Source organism: Lithobates pipiens, unplaced genomic scaffold (genome assembly GCF_037356315.1).
Source record: "Lithobates pipiens isolate NorthernLeopardFrog02 unplaced genomic scaffold, aLitPip1_a1.2 Scaffold_3, whole genome shotgun sequence".
In the NCBI taxonomy this organism is placed as follows: Eukaryota; Metazoa; Chordata; class Amphibia; order Anura; family Ranidae; genus Lithobates; species Lithobates pipiens.
This window is the reverse complement of record NW_027507790.1, coordinates 85,037,409-85,057,248: the sequence shown is the minus strand read 5'-3', so window position 1 is coordinate 85,057,248 and position 19,840 is coordinate 85,037,409. Positions and strand designations below refer to the sequence as shown.

General features: G+C 41.2%; 1 protein-coding gene across 1 annotated transcript in view; it reads right to left on the bottom strand.

Moving 5' to 3' along the window:
• IFT81 (intraflagellar transport 81) overlaps nt 1-19,840 on the bottom strand; it is a 235,567-nt gene that overhangs the window by 76,586 nt on the left and 139,141 nt on the right. The window contains exons 12-13 of the mRNA XM_077461990.1: nt 18,758-18,907; nt 9,704-9,832 (exon numbers count right to left, since the gene is read on the bottom strand). Of these exons, the coding sequence (XP_077318116.1) occupies nt 9,704-9,832; nt 18,758-18,907 (279 nt within the window). The remainder of the gene's footprint in view (nt 1-9,703; nt 9,833-18,757; nt 18,908-19,840) is intronic.

Genomic DNA, 19,840 nt, shown 5'->3' with positions numbered 1-19,840 from the left:
TTTAGGGACTTTTTAAGAGCAGTAATGTCAATCTGGTGTTTTTTGTTTTTTGTTTTTTTTTATTTTGGCCCACATGCAACCCTCTTGCTCCTGCTTTGCGGTCCTCAATTAATTAAACGAAAGCGAGCCCAGTTGTTTTTTTCTTTCCAAAAGCTACACTTACATTTGTCATTTTATGATTAGCAGTTTATTTAATTATTTATAGCACTGCATTTACCTATAATCATTTTTAAATTCCATATATCCCAAATAAACATTGAATCAAAGTGAATATTGACAATCGATAATGTAGACAAAACTGAAGTGACATGGTATTATCCTGCATACATGGTGCCAAAAAAAAAATCGTTATTTAACCCTTTCACTGCCAGGCCTTGTGCTCCATTTTGTACACGCAGGTGGCCAGACCATTTTTGCAATTTTTCCTTTTTTTTCACTTCTAGCTTTCAGAACTTGTGAAAGACCCCAAAACCATGTATTTTCTGAAAGCACATAAGTAGAATAAAAAGAAAGTGCTACTGATTTTTTTTTAGACCCTGCTGTATTTGCACAAATGTCTATCGAACCAATATATTTGCAAAAATACACTAAAACCATTATTAGCAGATAAAAACACTAGACATGTGCATTCGTTTTCGTCTGAATGCATTTTCGTCCGAATTTCAGCTATTTTTGTTTTCGTTTTCACAAACGTTAACGAAAGCACAAAATCCGAAAAACGAAAGATCCGACATAAATAAATGCTTGATTTTCATTTTCATTGTTACAACAGTTCGATATAGAATAGGAGATACGACGACATAACTCTGACAATAACAATCTGTCTATAGAACCTGTGGTCGAATGTGCCTAACCTTACCTCTATTAGTCCAAGATTATATAGATATAAAAAGGGAAAACACTGCGCTATAGTTTGTGAAAAAATGGCCACAACGGCCACAACAGCAGCCAACACCAAAAACAAACAAAGTTCAACAGATAAAATAAAAAATAGTGTAGCGCTTCAATGATAAGTGTAATCAACACAAATTCTGTAAAGATAATAGTAGCAAAACAGAGATCGCACAGAACCAAATGCCTAGAAATCAAAGTCCAACATAAAACAATCATTCAACTGAGTTGATGGCGTAGAAGTGACCAAACCGTCACATAGAAGGACAATGGTGTACTGGACGAATGTGTTCATGCGGGTAAACTTGATTGTAAGCATCAAAATGAAAAGTGAATAAATACTTCTTACCGGAACGGTTGGACTCACACAGTCATATGACGGTTGAGTCTAGAAGGCTTGGGGTCACACTCTGGGACCAAAGACTGTAAGGAGAGAGGTCAGTTGGGCTGGTGGAGGAGCTCCAGACGGTTGTAGGCTCAAAGGTGGATCCTTTCAGATGAAACATCAAAGGTCAAGATGATCAGGCCCAGACGCAGCTCGTTGTACCAATAATCCTGCCTCCCCCGAATGGGGAGGGGGGTGTTTGTAAAATTTTACACCAAAGCAATGGAGAGGAGAAAAAAGAAAAAAAGGCTCCACATGGTGCGGGTCAAACAATGTAAAAAAGTTGATTTATTAAAGTCAAAAAGGTAATAAATGACTTAGTGATCACATAAAAAGCATTGCTTTTAGTTCATTTTGCTTTTTATGTGATCACTAAGTCATTTATTACCTTTTTGACTTTAATAAATCAACTTTTTTACATTGTTTGACCCGCACCATGTGGAGCCTTTTTTTCTTTTTTCTCCTCTCCATTGCTTTGGTGTAAAATTTTACAAACACCCCCCTCCCCATTCGGGGGAGGCAGGATTATTGGTACAACGAGCTGCGTCTGGGCCTGATCATCTTGACCTTTGATGTTTCATCTGAAAGGATCCACCTTTGAGCCTACAACCGTCTGGAGCTCCTCCACCAGCCCAACTGACCTCTCTCCTTACAGTCTTTGGTCCCAGAGTGTGACCCCAAGCCTTCTAGACTCAACCGTCATATGACTGTGTGAGTCCAACCGTTCCGGTAAGAAGTATTTATTCACTTTTCATTTTGATGCTTACAATCAAGTTTACCCGCATGAACACATTCGTCCAGTACACCATTGTCCTTCTATGTGACGGTTTGGTCACTTCTACGCCATCAACTCAGTTGAATGATTGTTTTATGTTGGACTTTGATTTCTAGGCATTTGGTTCTGTGCGATCTCTGTTTTGCTACTATTATCTTTACAGAATTTGTGTTGATTACACTTATCATTGAAGCGCTACACTATTTTTTATTTTACAAGATTATATAGAGAAAATATTTGACAGAGAAAAAAGATTTGACAGAGAGAAAAGATTCTGCAAGTTACTGTCCTAAAAAGTGTTTGGGGACCCGGGTCCTGCCCCAGGGGACATGGATCAATGCAAAAAAAAGTTTTAAAAAACGGCCGTTTTTTCAGGAGCAGTGATTTTAATAATGATTAAAGTGAAACAATAAAAGTGTAATATTCCTTTAAATTTCGTAGGGGGGGGGGGTTGTCTATAGTATGCCTGTGAAGGGGCTCATGTTTCTGGTGCTTAGAACTGTCCCTGCACAAAGTGTCATTTATGCAGGAAAAAAAGTCCTTTAACCACTTGGGATCCGCGCTATTGCCGAATGACGGCATTAGCGTGGACCTAGATTGCCGGGACTACGTCTATTGACGTAGTCCCGGTTACGAGCGGCCTGCGCGCCCCCTGAGGGGCGCGCTCGGCGCGCTCTGTGATCGGCGAGTCCGTGAGACTCGCCTGATCACCGATCCGTGTAAGGGGTCGATCCCGACCCCTTATCACGTGATCAGCTGTCAGCCAATGACAGCTGATCATGTGATAAAACGGAGCCGGTAATCGGCTAGTATTCCTCCTCGCGCTGACAGCGCGAGGAGAAAAAAAAAAAGCCGATCGCCGGCGGCCGTGTTCGGGACATCAGTCCCGATCACGGCCAGCAATTCAAGCGGACACCTGCCCCCTGCCAGTGCCCACCTGCCACCCGCAGTGCCATCCTGAAATAAAGTAAGTGCCCCCCTGTCAGTGCCACCCAGCAGTGCCCATAGTGCCCACAGTGCCACCCAGCAGTGCCCACAGTGCCACCCAGCAGTGCCCACAGTGCCACCCACAGTGCCACCCACAGTGCCACCCAAAATCTGCCTCAAAGGTGCTGCACCCCAGTGCCGCCCATCAGTGCCCAGCAGTGCCACCCATCAGTGCCCAGCAGTGCCGCCCATCAGTGCCCAGCAGTGCCACCTATCAGAGCCACCTATCAGTGCCACCTATCAGTGCCCATCAGTCCCATCTATCTGTGGTACCTATCAGTGCCCATCCGTGCCACCCATCCGTGCCACTTATCCGTGCCACCCATCCGTGCCATCTTATCTGTGCCCATCTTTGCCCATCAGTGCCGCCTTATCTGTGCCCATCGGTGCCGCCTTATCTGTGCCTATTAGTGCCGCCTTAACTATGCCTATCAGTGCCCACCAGTGCAGCCTATCAGTGCCCACCAATGCAGCCCATCAGTGCCCACCAATGCAGCCCATCAGTGCCCACCAATGCAGCCTATCAGTGCCGCCTAATCAGCGCACTTCAATGAAGGAGAAAAATGACCCGTTTGCAAAATTTTATAACAAACTATTAAACATGATTTTTTTTTTTTTTTGCATCTTTTTTTGTTTGTTTAGCAAAAAATAAAACTCCGAGCTGTAACTAAATACCACCAAAAGAAAGCTCTATTTGTGGGAAAAAAAATTATAAAAATTTCATTTGGGTACAGTGTTGTATGACCGCGTAATTGTCACTCAAAGTGCATCAGCGCTGAAAGCTGAAAATTGGTCTGGGACTGAGGGGGGTTTAAGTGCCCAGTAAGCAAGTGGTTAAAATCACTCGCAGCTATTATGAATTGTCGGCTCCTGTAATACAGAGAACACTCATTGAAAGTCATTGATAAAAAAATAAATAAATAAATATAAAAAAAAGCGTGGGGGTCCCCCAAATTCAATTAACAGGCCCTTCAGGTCTGGTATGGATATTAAGGGGAACCCTGCCTCAAATTTAAGAAAAAAATTGACGTGGGGTACCCCCTAAATATCCATAACCAGACCCTTCAGGTCTGGTATGGATATTAAGGGGAACCCCGCGTCAAATTAAAAAAAAAATTGACGTGGGGTCCCCCTAAAAATCCATACCAGACCCTTTATCCGAGCACGCAACCTGGCAGGCCGCAGGAAAAGAGGGGGGGACGAGAGAGCGCCCCCCCTCCCTCCTGAACCGTACCAGGCCACATGTCCTCAACATTGGGAGGATGCTTTGGGGGTCTGTGACCCCTCAAAGCACCTTGTCCCCATGTTGATGAGGACAAGGGCCTCATCCCCACAACCGTGGCCGGTGGTTGTGGAGGTCTGCGGGCGGGGGGCTTATCAGAATCTGGAAGCCCCCTTTAACAAGGGGACCCCCAGATCCCGCTCCCCCCCCCTGTTTGAAATGGCAAGGGGGTACAAAAGTACCCCTACCATTTCACAAAGAAAGTGTAAAAAATAGTTAAATAAGACAAACACACTTTTGACCCCGCACCCCTCTGATGTAACACAGGCAGGTTTCCGTTACATCAGAGGGGGGCGGGGTCACCCATACGTCACAGGGAACCCCGGGTTTCCCCTTGCGTCAGAGGGGGGCGGGGTCAGGTGACGGGTGGCCCCGCCCTCCGTATATAAGAAACATCAGGCCGCCGGAATCCTTGCAGTGTCTCCTCTGCGGAGACAGAAGAAGGATGTATTCGCTGCGCTGGATGAGATGAGACATCGCTGGAGAGATGACCGTCCGTCGCTGGATAGCAAGAGTGGCTTACCACCGCTGGAATCTTTTTTTTAAATTTTTTTTTATTTTTAATAAAGATATTTTTCAAAAGTGTGTTTGTCTTATTTAACTATTTTTTACACTTTCTTTGTGAAATGGTAGGGGTACTTTTGTCAAACAGGGGGGGGGGGGGGCCGGGATCTGGGGGTCCCCTTGTTAAAGGGGGCTTCCAGATTCTGATAAGCCCCCCGCCCGCAGACCTCCACAACCACCGGCCACGGTTGTGGGGATGAGGCCCTTGTCCTCATCAACATGGGGACAAGGTGCTTTGAGGGGTCACAGACCCCCAAAGCATCCTCCCAATGTTGAGGGCATGTGGCCTGGTACGGTTCAGGAGGGAGGGGGGGCGCTCTCTCGTCCCCCCCTCTTTTCCTGCGGCCTGCCAGGTTGCGTGCTCGGATAAAGGGTCTGGTATGGATTTTTAGGGGGACCCCACGTCAATTTTTTTTTAAATTTGACGCGGGGTTCCCCTTAATATCCATACCAGACCTGAAGGGTCTGGTTATGGATATTTAGGGGGAACCCCACGTCAATTTTTTTCTTAAATTTGAGGCAGGGTTCCCCTTAATATCCATACCAGACCTGAAGGGCCTGTTAATTGAATTTGGGGGACCCCCACGCTTTTTTTTATATTTATTTATTTATTTTTTTATCAATGACTTTCAATGAGTGTTCTCTGTATTACGGGAGCCGACAATTCATAATAGCTGCGAGTGATTTTAAAGGACTTTTTTTCCTGCATAAATGACACTTTGTGCAGGGACAGTTCTAAGCACCAGAAACATGAGCCCCTTCACTTTAATCATTATTAAAATCACTGCTCCTGAAAAAACGGCAGTTTTTAAAACTTTTTTTTGCATTGATACATGTCCCCTGGGGCAGGACCCGGGTCCCCAAACACTTTTTAGGACAGTAACTTGCAAATTAGTCTTTAAAATTAGCACTTTAGATTTTGAATGTTGGAGTCCCATAGACTTTAACAGGGGTTCTAAAGTATGCTATATATACTAGCTCCGTCGAATCTTCTTTATACATTCGACAGACACCATAAGCCTTTAAAGACAGATTCGACCGTAATTCATGTGGATTTTCGGTCGAATGCAATTTTTGAACGAAAAACAAAATAAATAAAAACGAATTTCGGGAGTAACTAAATAAATTAAGTTTTCGGACAAAAACGAAATTCCGAAACGAAATATTTTACTCTGCACATGTCTAAAAAACACACCACATTTTACAAAATTCCTACTAAATATAAAAGCTTAAGCTGCATTGAGCAAATAACAAATATTTGTAACTTTTAAATTGCGCCTTTTTGTGATATGGTGAAAATTGAACAGATGCAAAAATGTAAATATCCAAATTTGTCTAACAATCGGAAGGTTTTTCATTTTTCCCTTACAGCTTTCAGAATTTGTGAAAGACCCCCAAAACCATATATTTTCTGAAATCATATGACTGCTAGAATAAAAAGAAGGTGCTACTGATTTTTTAGACCACGCAGTATTTGTGCAAATGTTTATCGAACCAATATATTGTCAAAAAATACACTAAAACCAATATATTAGCAGATAAAAACACAGCAAATTTTTCAAAATTCCTTCTAAATCCCTACTAAATATAAACGCTTAACCTGTATGGAGTTAATAAATAACAAATATTTGTGAATTTTAAATTACGCCTTTTTGCAAAATGGGGACAATCGAACGTACCCCAAAAAAAAATGTTCATCATATCACTATTTTCACAAAAAATACACTAAAATCATAAATATTGCACATAAACACAACGTAACTTACAAAAGTCCTGCTAAGTTAGTACTAAAGCCTCATTCACATGTTGCATACTAAAGCAAACGCCCATAGGGGGCCATGTTTACCCACACAGGGATGCACAGGTGTTTTGACATGGCCACCTGCAGACACTTCTGTTCGTCCGTACGGTGTACGGACCTGGCAGTGAAAGGGTTAAAGCATAAACAAATAGTAACGTTTATATGAAACCAAAGATAATCAACTGTGTGGGAACCTCCACCTTGGTGTTCTTGCCTCCACCAAACATACAGAGTGCAAAGTCACCAAAACCAATTGCTGTCTAACATATAGAGCAGCAAAGCCCATTCATTATTCTCTGTTCCTTTTTCACAAGGGGTGCATGCAGCATTTACTGGATAGGAATATTTCTCCAATATTGTACATGGACATCAAAGGGAAAATTCACTCACATTCATCTGAACAGTGAATCACCAATGCCAGATAGAAAAACGCATATAGTGTAGTATTTATTTTCAACAAAAAAATAAAAGTATAAAAAAAAAAACTTTAAAAATTAACACATTCATTTACAAGTTAAAGTGCTATGACATATACTGCTGGGTCACACCACTTACATCTGATGCTGCCAGCCTACAAGAAGAATGGCGTCTGGACCTCAAGCGTATCACAGTAATAACATTCACATATAGTATGTACATTCAGAATAAAAGCTGGTAGTAGATAACTTACTCACCACCCTGAAAAACAGAATGGCGGCTGGACCTCAAGCGTATCACAGTAATAACATTCACATATAGTATGTACATTCAGAATAAAAGCTGGTAGTAGATAACTTACTCACCACCCTGAAAAACAGAATGGCGGCTGGACCTCAAGCGTATCACAGTAATAACATTCACATATAGTATGTACATTCAGAATAAAAGCTGGTAGTAGATAACTTACTCACCACCCTGAAAAACAGAATGGCGGCTGGACCTCAAGCGTATCACAGTAATAACATTCACATATAGTATGTACATTTAGAATAAAAGCTGGTAGTAGATAACTTACATCCTGTGTCACCACCCTGAAAACAGAATGGCGGCTGGACCTCAGGCATGTAAGATAAAGCTCCCCTTGTGAAGAAGGAACAGAGAGTAATGAACAGATTTTGCTGCTCTATATGTTAGACAGCAATTGGTTCTGGAGAGTTTGCACTCTGTATGTTTGGTGGAGGCAAGAATACCATGGTGGAGGTTCCCACACAGTCGATTATCTTTGTTTTCATATAAACTTTACTATTTGTTTATGCTTTAAAGGACTATTTTATTTTGGCACCATGTATGCGGTATAATACCACGTCACTTCAGTTTTGTCTACATTATCGATTGTCAATATCCACTTTGATTCAATGTTTATTTGAGATATATGAAATTTATTTCATCATTTAGAGCGCTGCATTTACCTATAATAATTTTTAAACTGCCAATCACAAAATTACAAATGTAAGTGTAGCTTTTGGGAAGTAAAAAACAACTGGGCTTGCATTCAGTTAATTGAGGACCGCAAAGCAGGAGCAAGAGGGCCGCATGTGTCCCAAAAAAAAAAAATGAAAAAAAAAAAACCCCCACCAGATTGACATTACTGCTCTTAAACAGTCCCTAAAATCCATCTCTTAAAAAAAATGATTTTGATATTGCCCTCTACCTCAATCATGCATTACTATGCAACTAACTCAAAATGACCTGCTTCCATTGCCATATCTCTTGCCTTATACTTTACATTATTGATTGTCAATATTCACTTTAATTCAATGTTTATTTGAGATATATGAAATTATTTCATTATTTAGAGCGCTGCATTTACCTATACCTATGTTTTGTGTTTGTATATCTACACATACTGCACACTGCCACACATTGACCAACCTAGCCCTGACACACAATCTATTCACAGTTTAAAAATGATGTATGGCCTTTCTCTGGTACAGCATAAATTGAAGTTTTTTACTATAATCTTAATTTACCAAAGTGCTATAATCTTTTTTTTCAGAAATAAAGTGGTTTGGCTCTTAATAGGTATTATCAGCCCCTTGATTTTTTATTCCACTCCAGTTTGAGTCACTGTTTCATTTGAGTCTCACATGCCGCGTGTAAAGGTTTAAATGTGGCAGACAGTCTAATAGGGCTAGGTAGAGAATTTCAGAAAATGGAGGCCGCTCTATACAAATCCTGTAGGTGTCCATAAGAAGAGGTTATGCAGAGAACACCACCATTGTAGATAAACTGAGATAATGGTTTGGAGAGAATTTGTGTATGAGGTCAGAAATATCAGTGGATGAGTGGTCAAGTGTTTGAAGGCAGCAGACATGGGGGTGTTATGAATGTGGGAGAGTCAAAAGACAGTAAATGTGTGAGGTAGGTAGGGTGGCAGTGCCATTTACTGTAATAAAGAAGTGTTCTAGAAAGCAGGACAGGGCAGATGATTGGCTTACCTCTTTATTTGTATCTTTAATAAACATATTGCTCAAAATTTACATGTACTAGTTATCAGAGGCAAATGGAGTCCAATATCCATGGGCATAGGTAATTCCGTTCGATTTACGTATTTGGGTCATTGGTGAAAGCTTTCTTTTATTTACACTATGGCACATTTACAATAATAATATGTGCTAAATTCAGAAACAGTTTGGTTTAGCTGAAAATCTATTGTAAAAGTTTTAACAAAATTTGTCTTAGTCCATTTGATTCCAGTTATTGAACCAAAGTTCTATACCTTCAGCAATGCCTGCTGGGTCAAATTTTCATTAGGCACGAGTAGAGTGTTCAGCTCTAAATGCCTCATTTCATAATGTCTCAGGCACTGTAGGAGGCCACAGACCAGAAGAGTATACTCACGGTGCTCAGAAGGAAAGTGCTATCTATGGTTAGGACACAGAGGCATGTGGGGTTGCTTCATAGTCACAGCTCAGTTGCTGCTAGGCAATAAATACAATTCTAAATCTTCGATCGAGAGGAACACAGTTCAGGCATATAAACACTCCACTTAAGTTCTGCCTCTGTGTACTATAACTAAAATATTTAGAATAAAATTACCATTTCAGACATGTCATCCAGAGTTCGTCCCTTCATTTCATCCACTTCATTTTTCAAAACAGACAATCTCTCCAACTCTTCCTGGGTGTCAGTATACCCAGATATCCCTCTTTTTTGCTCTATGGCTTGCTGGAAAAAAAAATTCAATGATAAATGTAATGGAAGAATCCTCTACACAACTCGTATAAAATGCTGTAAAAATGTACAGAAAAGAGTAATAGTGCTTGTACAATGTACAGTACTTAAAGTGGTTTAAAGGTTTTTTTTTTTCTTCTAAAATAAACATGTCATACTCACCAGCTCTGCGCAATGATTTTGCACAGAGCAGTTCCGAGCCTCCTTTTCTGGTGTCCTCTGCTGGCGCTACTGGCTCTTCCTGCCTGCCGAATGCCCCTTAGCAAGTTGCTTGCTATAAGGGCACTCCTGTGGGCTCGATCTCAAGCAGTACTGTGTGCATCTACTGACACACACAGTGCAGTTCAGCCCCACCCCCCACTCTCTGCTCATAGGAATTGATTGACAGCAGCAGGCACCAATGGCAGTGCATTTGCAGACAGGCACAGCACTGAATCGGGCTATAGAAGACTAAAATCAATTATGCAATATTATTTACCACCAGTTGTAAATTTTTGTTTACTTAAATTCTTAGGCCCTTTTCACATGATAGGATCCAACCAGGCCATCCACTGACTTGTATGGGCAGGCGGATGTCAGCGGAGGTGTGTCTGCTGACACCTGCCTGCCATCTGATAAGATCCACTGAAAACAGACAGATGCCGATACGTTCACCGTCTGTCAAGTGGATCGCATGAGGATGGACAGGCGGATCCATTTTCATCCGATCTCCCGTAGAGGACAGCGGAGCTCTGACAGGTCCGTCTCTGCACAGTGAGCAGAGACGGACCTCTTATCCGCTGGCTCACCGGAACTCAGCGGGGATCAACGGAGTGATCTCCCGCTGAGCTGGTAGAGTCCACTCCGTGTGAAAGGGGCCTTAAAGCTTAAAAAAAACATATTTACATATATACAAAATAAATATAAATAAATAAAGAAACATACAAAAATTGGCTAACTACTATCATTGCCAGAAAAAAACATTAATATCATTATAGTGCTCCTCAACAAACCCCCTACCTCCACTTAAATACACCCTCAGGCTAAGAAACTATTAAACATTAAACTCAAACATTTAACTCATCCATGCAGGCTTTTTTCAAAAATCTGGGGGACATAAAAAGGACAGAAAAAAAAAGGACAGAAAAAAAAGCGGCACACCCAGAGACAGACAGCAGCAACAGGGACTTGACATGCCTTTGTCCAGGCCTCCCACTGCACCTGTCCCCAAATCTTTCCAACTTCACCCAGAATGTTGTGCGCCACAACCTCGATAGAAAGGAGATATGGAAGGGTGAGTAGGTACAATATGGGCTACTCCAAACCCCATTGACCCCAAATCACCCTAAAAAGGGTCTTAGGACTATTATGGTACCTAGTAATGCAAAAACTTTTTAAAAAGCAAATAACATTTATTGAGAAATATATACAAAAACAATTTAATCAAAAAAATTTTTTACAATACGAACAACAATACAGTGTTTTACAACAATGAAAGCATAAAATTCTGGGTAGTATCATACCCCCAAAAAGAACTGGGGGTATGATGTAGGTACAGACATAGCCTCTACTAGTTTTGGGGCTCACGCCGCTTCCCCAGGAGGCGTCAACCTATAGACATCTAAAAAGAAATGTGGATAATAAAGCAATTCAAAAGTAAACAATGCAAACAATAGTACGGAACAAAATATATATATATATATATATATATATATATATATATATATATATGTTAGGAGTATTTGAATTTTGAGCAACTCACCAACAGACCCAAAAAATGGAGTAACAGACGGCAAATAATGACACCCGTGCAAGGGGTGTTCCCCCTGGGTGCGAGCACTGGGGGGAAATAATGTAATGCAGGTTAAATTCTGATCTATCAGGAGGGGTCATAAAAAAAAAACAAAAAAAAAAAAAACAATTCTTAGAACAAAATCCCTAACCAATGTTGTTGTAAAACACTGTATTGTTGTTTGTATTGTAAAAAAGTGTTTTTGTATATATTTCTCAATAAATGTTATTTGCTTTTTAAAGAGTTTTTTGCATTACTAGGTACCGTAATAGTCCTAAGACCCTTTTTACCTTTATTTTTGAGGCTAACCTATTCTCGATAGAAAGGACTTTTTCCCCGAGTGGAAACCTCCACGTAAAATAAGTTACTACTAAACTGTCTAGAAAAAGTGTCTTGAAATCAAAATCCTAGCAAGTCTGAAAAGCCCATATGCCCACTCTGCATAAGACATGCAGGAAAGGAAATGGATATCCAGAGCCACACCCACCTGCTTATAGACTTCTATATTGAAGGGACACTGAAGCAAGAAATGGTCCATCGTCTCTTCCACCCCACCACATTCCACTCTTGGAAAACCATGGGTAGCCATAGTGCTTCAGATCACCTTCCACGTAGAGTCTGCTACAGAATGAGTGTCAGGCCAAATCCCAAAACTTTAAAAGAGACGTATGGGCTTAAAAAAAAAAAAGATTTTCCAATAAAGCCTCCATTTGTAATAAATATCTGGAAATCTCTTATAAGATTGTGACCAGATGGTACAGGATGCCATTAGACATCGGCAAGCTCTTTCCACAACAAATTGCCATATGCTGGCACACATACTGGTTCATTTTTACACATTTTTTGGCACTGCCCTCCACTGCAACCCTACTGGAAACCAGTAAAAGGGATAATTCAGATACTCATAGAATTTTCCCTGTTTTTAGAGATATGAGAAATCCCTGCTAATTCATATATTAAATGTTGCCAGGGCTTGTATCCCTAGTGCCTGGAAAAGTCCAAACCCACCAATATTATAACAGTGGTTTTCAAGGGTAAATTGCATCCAAAAGATGGAAGATCTTACAACGGCCCTCAGAGGCAAGATTTCTGACTAGACCAAACGATGGTATTATTGGGAAGAATATGTTGTCTAAATATAAACTAATGCTTAAGGAATCCAGTTTCATCATGTACATCTGCTCGCATCTCATTTACCCTACCTCAGATTAAAAGAAGCAGGTACCGGCAGATGCAAGTATGCCTGGGGCAGCAATAATACATACAGTACCTTATATGTCCTCCACCCTAAGTTCTTAATCCACTAGGCTCGCAGGGTTGGAGCTCACACTTCTCCTCTACTTCTTCCTGTTCCCTAGCCTTCCCTTCCATGTCTATGCCCTGGGTACCCCATAAATTCTCTAAACTTGTCCGCTTTCTGATCACAACTCTGCCTGCTAAACTGCCTACTGTTTGTCCCCTTGGTTGGCAAATTCAGCTTTTTCTTTCACTACATCTCCATCTGCCACACTGCTCCTGTGTTTCTACCAGCTGCTCATCTTATCTGTATGCTGTCTCGTGCTGTGACTACTCTACAGCCCTGCTCTTCCTCAAAACCCTACATCTGTCTTCATCACCTGCCTTTAACAGCACCTGCCAGCAAAGCCATCCTCAAAAGTCTTCTACAGAAGTGTGAATCTCCAGATTGGCGATTCAGCACTCATGCCTCTCATCCAATTTCCAACATCCCAAGGGTTTTTTGACGAGAGGTACTCAGTACTTCAGTTTTAAAACAGGTATGCAATAACTAATTACATTTAATAATATATTTATAGAGTAACTCCACTTTTGTTGAGAAAAAAACATTCCCCTCTGGGTGATCTATGTACATTACAAGGATTTTGACAAACTGTTGCAGATTCCTACCTTTTTGTTATTCTGAAGAAATCCCTGTGTGTTTGTCTGTGACCATGTGCACAAGTTAATCTAATGGGAGTGGTTTCAAAATTATCAGCCAGCTGTTGCACCTGCAAAGCTCTAATGAGGAAAATTGCAGGATCTGCATCCCTTTTGACGTGATATCCTATTGGAAGTATCTCAGCAGAAATTACATTTTTATTGCAAGGGATGCCTGAAATCTGACTTATATATCTTAGTGCAGACTTCTAGGATAATCAGTGAGCCAATCCCACAAGCAGGAAAGGACATACTGTGTACAGAACACCTCCAGGTAGCCATTTTGCCTTGCATTTCACAGAAAATTACAGAGCTGCACATTGAAAAAGGCAGAACTTTTTTTTATCTTAATGCATTCTATGCATTAGGATAAAAAACTTTCTGTGTGCAGCAGCTCCCCTCAGCCTCAGCCACCCTAATACTTACCTGAGCCCATCTATATCCAGCGATATTGCACAAAAGACTCAGCTGTCCAGGACTCCCCTCCTCATTGGCTGAGACAGCAGCATGGCACCATTGGCTCCCGTTGCTCTCAATCAAAGTCAGTGAGCCAATGAAGAGAGAAAGGAGGTGATACTGGGCCACGGCTCTGTGTCTGAATGGACACAGGTAGGTGTGGCTCGGGTGCCCTCATAGCAAGCTGCTTGCTATGGGGGCACTCAAAAGGAAGGAGGGGCCAAAAGAACCGAAGAGGGACCCGAGAAGAGGAGGATCTGGGCTGCAAAATCACTGCAAAGAGCAGGTCAATATAACATGTTTGTTATTTTTAACAAAAAAAGTTAGACTTTGGTATCACTTTAAAAGGAATTCAATTAAAATATGACTTGTGTAGCAATTTGATATGCTATATTATTATTATTTGCTATTTTTGAGTTACAATGTAATTTATTTTTATTTTTTTTAACAAAAACACATAATTGTATTATTGCTGTGTTTGGTGCCTGGAGTTCAGAATTAACAGCCTATATACACTGATGAGTCACAGTGGGTAAAAACTGACTTGTGGTAATGAAATACAAACCTTTAATCAGGGGTGTCCAAACTTTTTTGAAAGAGGGCCAGATTTGATGAAGTGAATGTGCATGAGGGTCGACCATTTTGCCTGAAATTCTTTGAACAATTAAAATTCGGTCCGAGTGTGTTCGTCTGAGCACTAATACACTGCCCAACAAGAATTCTCTTGCCTTTGTGGCTAAAGAGATGCGCTTGGGCGTGTTATTTGGCTATACCGTATTTATCGGTGTACCTTCACTTTAGGAGGGAAGTTTCCGGAAAAAAAAAAGTAATTTTAAATAAAGAACTGTGAAGCAAAATAAGGGTCAGTGCCCATGAATGCAGCCTAATCAGTGCCTATCTGCAGCCCCACCATTGCCATGAAGGCAGATCCACGGTTGCCATGTATGAAGCCTTACCATTGCCAGGAATGCAGCACCCCTATTGCCATGAATGCAGACTCACCATTGCCATCAGTACAGCCTGACTGATGTCCATCTGCAACCTCGGATGGGACAGGGAGGGGGCGGGATGAGCGCCAACACATTACATACAGCAGAATCTGTTTTCTCTGCGGCCTCTTTAATACAAAGTCTCGCCTCCTATGATGGACAGAACAGTCGTCCAATAGCAGCGCAGGAGACAGGACTTCCTATTACAGAGGTCGCTGTGTAAACAGGAAATTCACTTGTGTATACGTCACCTCCTCCCGGTTCCCTCCAAGGCAGCCAGCATGTATATCTTTTGTGGCCCCCGGCACTCAGGGATTTGTTGTAGCCACAAAAGATATACACGTCCAAATTAACAGGCGGGCCGTTCGAAACTGGAACGCGGGCTGGACTTTGGACATGCCTGCTTTAAGTGAATCAAATTAAAAACATCACTGTGCCACTGTATGCAGGAGGTTTTATTTTGCTCACTAAATCTTTGTTGATTCCAATTTAGGGTAAACTGAAACAGTATAAAACACTGAAAATTTCGATTTTTTTTTTTTTAAATGAAGACAAAAGGTTAAACTATTGCAAGACATCTATAGCGAACTGTCTCTTAAGAAGGCAGCGTCAATAGAGTAAAATGGGAACTAAACTGTGTTCCCCAATGGGTTAGGACCTGTAGTTTATACAGGTAAATTATAAGTTCATTTTATACAGGTAACTGAAATTAAGTTAGTGTATTTTATAAAGCAAAAATATATAAAAATAGGATTTTTTCATCATACTTAACTGTAAAATCCTTTTCTTTGATTATATCAGGGGACACAATTAGGCTAATATTCATTACCTACTGGGTTATTCGCCATTTCTAGGTGAATGGACACTGGTAGACAAAGTCTGAGACAGGAAGTCTGCCCCTATATAACCCCTCCCATACTGGAAGTACTTCAGTTTTGTAGCAAGCACTGAATCCTCAAAAGAAGGTAGGGACCTCTGTGTCCCATGATGTATTCAAAGATCATATCATACATCACGGGACACAGTTTTAGGCTAATATTCATTACCTACTGGGACGCCCCAGAGCAACAGCCTTGAGGGGAGGGAGACACCCTGCCAAGCAAAAATGCCCATCAGACTTTAAATGGCAGCCTGTAGTAAACTACGGCCAAAAGCCAAATCTTGTGAACGTATGCACTGAAGACCAGGTAGCATCCTTACAAATCTGAGCCACAGATAACTGATGGCGAAAAGCCCAGGATGTTCCAACACCCCTGGTAGAATGAGCTCTCATCCTAAAAGGGAGGAGCCTGACGTTTCAGACCATAGGCCTGAATGAACAACTGGCAACCCAATTGGCAATGGAAGCTTTGAAAGCTGCCTGCCCCTTCTTGGGTCCTTCTGGTAACAAAAAAGGAGTCTGATACTCGGATCTTCTCAGATCTAGACAAATAAACTCTGACTGCCTGGATGACATCCAAGGAATGCAGTCGTCTCTGAACCATGGAACGAGGCTGAGAGAAAAAAGAAGGTAAAACAATGTCCTGATTTAAATGAAAGCCCGACAAGATTAACTAGAATAGGACGCAACACCACCTTGTCGTGGTGAAGGATTAGGTATGGATCCCTACATGAAAGGGCCGCAAATTCCGACACCCTTCTAGCCGAGTTAATGGAAAGTCCTTGATATGCTCAAATAGTTGTTTCTGTAACACAGACAGCACCAAGGACACATAGGTGACCTAATGGGGGGGGGGGGGAGTAAACAAGTTGCCCCCTGCATAAAGGTTCGGACCAGTGAATGGGAGGCTAAAGGCCTTTGGAAGAATACTGGCGGGGCCAAAATCTGACCTCTGATTGTATCCAAAGCCAATCTGATTTCCACAGCAGAGTGTAGAAAAGAGAGAATTCTCCCAATCACTTATTTCCGAGGATGTAATTTTCTGGCCTCACACCAAGCAATAAGTCTTCCAGACCTTATGATAGATCTTTCCTAGCATTCACTAGGGTAGACACCACTGGTCCCAAGATGCCGTAAATTGGGATGGAATATAAGGACCCTGAGACAGTAGATCAGTGTGGTGCGTCTATGGCCCATCTATTGCCAATCTCACAGTCTCCGGGAACCAGGGTCAGGCTGGTGCCACCAGAGTGACTGTAACCCCCTCTCTCCAGAACCTGCCCAACAAATGTGGAAGGAGAGGGATCGGTGGGAAAGCAGGGAGTACTAGCTCCATGGAACTACCAGAGCATGTGCTCCGATTGCCAGGGGATCCCTTGTTCGGGACATAAACTGATGTGGCTTGTTGTTGAACCTGGATGCCAATAGATCAACATCTGGCCATGCCCAACACTGGCAAATTTCCTGGGAACAACCTCGGTGTAGGGACTATTCCCCCGGGCAGACCTGCTGGCGGTCCATATACCCAGGATATGGACTGCCAATAGAACCGGCACATGTGCCTCTGCCCAGGCTAGTATGTGGTTCACCTCTTTCTGAGCTGAACGACTTCTGGTACTGCCCTGGTGGTTTATATAGGCCACTGCAGTGGCATTGTTGGACTGAACCCTAATAGGGTAGTCCTGAAGCTCCACCATCCAGGACCGTTTGACCAGACGAACAGCTCGCAACTCCAGGATGTTGATGGGCAGGCTCTGTTCTGCCCCTAACCATCTCTCCTGAGTAAGGATGAGCTCAGGTGTGTTTGTATGATCCACGTACTGAGCTCGCCAGGAAATCCACCTTGCAGACACTGGTAAAAAACTGAAGTACTTCCTTTATGTGAGGGGTTATATCGTGGTGAAATTCCTGTCTAAGACTTTGTCTACCAGTGTCCATTAACCTAGAGAAGACGTATAACCCAGTATGTAATGAATATTAGCCTAACTCTGTCTCATGATGTATGATAAAAAAAAGTATAGCAAAAATTGATATTATAGAATTATATTGCATAATATTGTTATAAATATCGAGTTATATAATAATTAACAATAAAATACACAAGTAGATCTGACAAAATATCTATAACTAAAACTCAGTATTCTTAAACACAGAACAGGGCCAATGTAACTTTGCCAAAGCCCTTAATAGACATGAGAAATCCATGTGCTGTTACACAGTCTCTGGGGTTATTTTGGCTTCTTATCAACTTTTGAGTGTTGCACTTTGTCTAACCCACTCCACAAGTTACCAAGTAATCACACTCTATGTAAATTCTCTTCAACGTATTCCGGAGTATCTTTCACTTTGTTAACCAGCACTTGTGTATAGAACCAGTTTCTTAGTTACATCATAAAAATTAAACCATGTAATGTACCCAAATTTTATGTGAATAGACAGTTTTCACACTGGTGATCACCTGCACAACAGAAACATGGCTTGCACAGCCCTGGCCAATTGCTCTTTACACAATAGCTTCAGCCTCTGAAACAGTAAACTAGGATATTTCTTTTGATCCATGTATGGCTGGTTTAATTCTACATTTATACCAGTTTCATACTTACTGAATAGAGTTCTTATTAATAATAACTAATTCATAAGAGCATTAATCCACAGTAACCAATTAGAATTCATTTCATACTGGTCAACGTGAATTCTGTTTGGTTGCTATGAGCTACTGCAATTTAGATTAGCACTTAGGAATAAGAAACTTCTACTGAATAAGGTCAATTATGTCCTCTAATATAGCCACAGACAACAAGCTCTTATTTCTTCCTCATCTCCCCAGTGTTTTAAGGGGTGCTAACACAGGTCCAAACCAACGTACACATAGTAACCTGGAAACTTACCAATTGTTGCTGAAAACTATCATGGCGTTGCTTCAGGATTTGCTCTGTTCTTTGAAGAACACCACATTCTGCTGCAAGATCGGCCAGTTCTTGACGCTTCTTTTTATAGACTAAGCTTTTTCCTCTAAGCTTGCTCAAGTAACGTTTAAACTATAAGAAAAAAAAATAAAGTTAACTGTGAGGGCGAGAAAAGATAAGTGGTGATGGAACAGAGACCACAGATTATGCCAAAGATGTTATTGGTTAGTAAAGAAAAAAAAAAATCAGAGGAAGAGGTTGCTGGTATGGTAGGGAGTGCAAAGCAAGAGGATCAAAAGGGGTATCACATAATTTAAGCATAATTTTAGAAAACGGTTTGAAATATTATTAATACTGTAAAAATTAAATAAATACATTCTTTTTGTCTGGATATAAACTCCAGTAAGAGTACAAAGTCCTCTTGACTGTCTCTTGCACAGACAACAGAAAATCCTAGTGGCAGACTTATGCTTTGGGAAGGGACTTTGTGCTTTTGCTAAGGGTTCATATACACACTAGGTGGCTGAAAATATGCCAGAACCTCTGGCAGAAAAAGCAGCAGAAAAAATGCTCATAGTGCCTCGTACTGCACAAGAGTTTATGTGCGTTTATGGGCCTTTGCTTTTATAAAAGTGTTTTTTTCAAAACATTCCCCTCTTCTTATTTTTCACTATAATACATTTTTAATCAATGTTTAATCAATGCTAAACATGCCTAAATGCAGTGTTTTCATGCGCATCTTTTTCTCCCCCGAAGCACCTCTTAAAAATGCACTTCTTTAACCTGAAAACACTCTTCTGTAAATATGCTCGTAAAATGCCCTAATATATATGGTCTAATAGGCTAACATAATTCAGGCGGAAAAAAAACAACTGGTATAAGCTGAATTTTTTATGCCCAGTATGCATGAGATCCAAAGCTGATTTTGAGACAAAAAGAAAAAGAAAAAAAAGATTAAAAAAAAAAAACTTACTTTTTACTGCACCCTCAATGTATCAATTTAGTGTTAAATTAAACTACACTTTGTCTTCAATAAAACAGAGTAAACTTGTAGCACAGTAATGG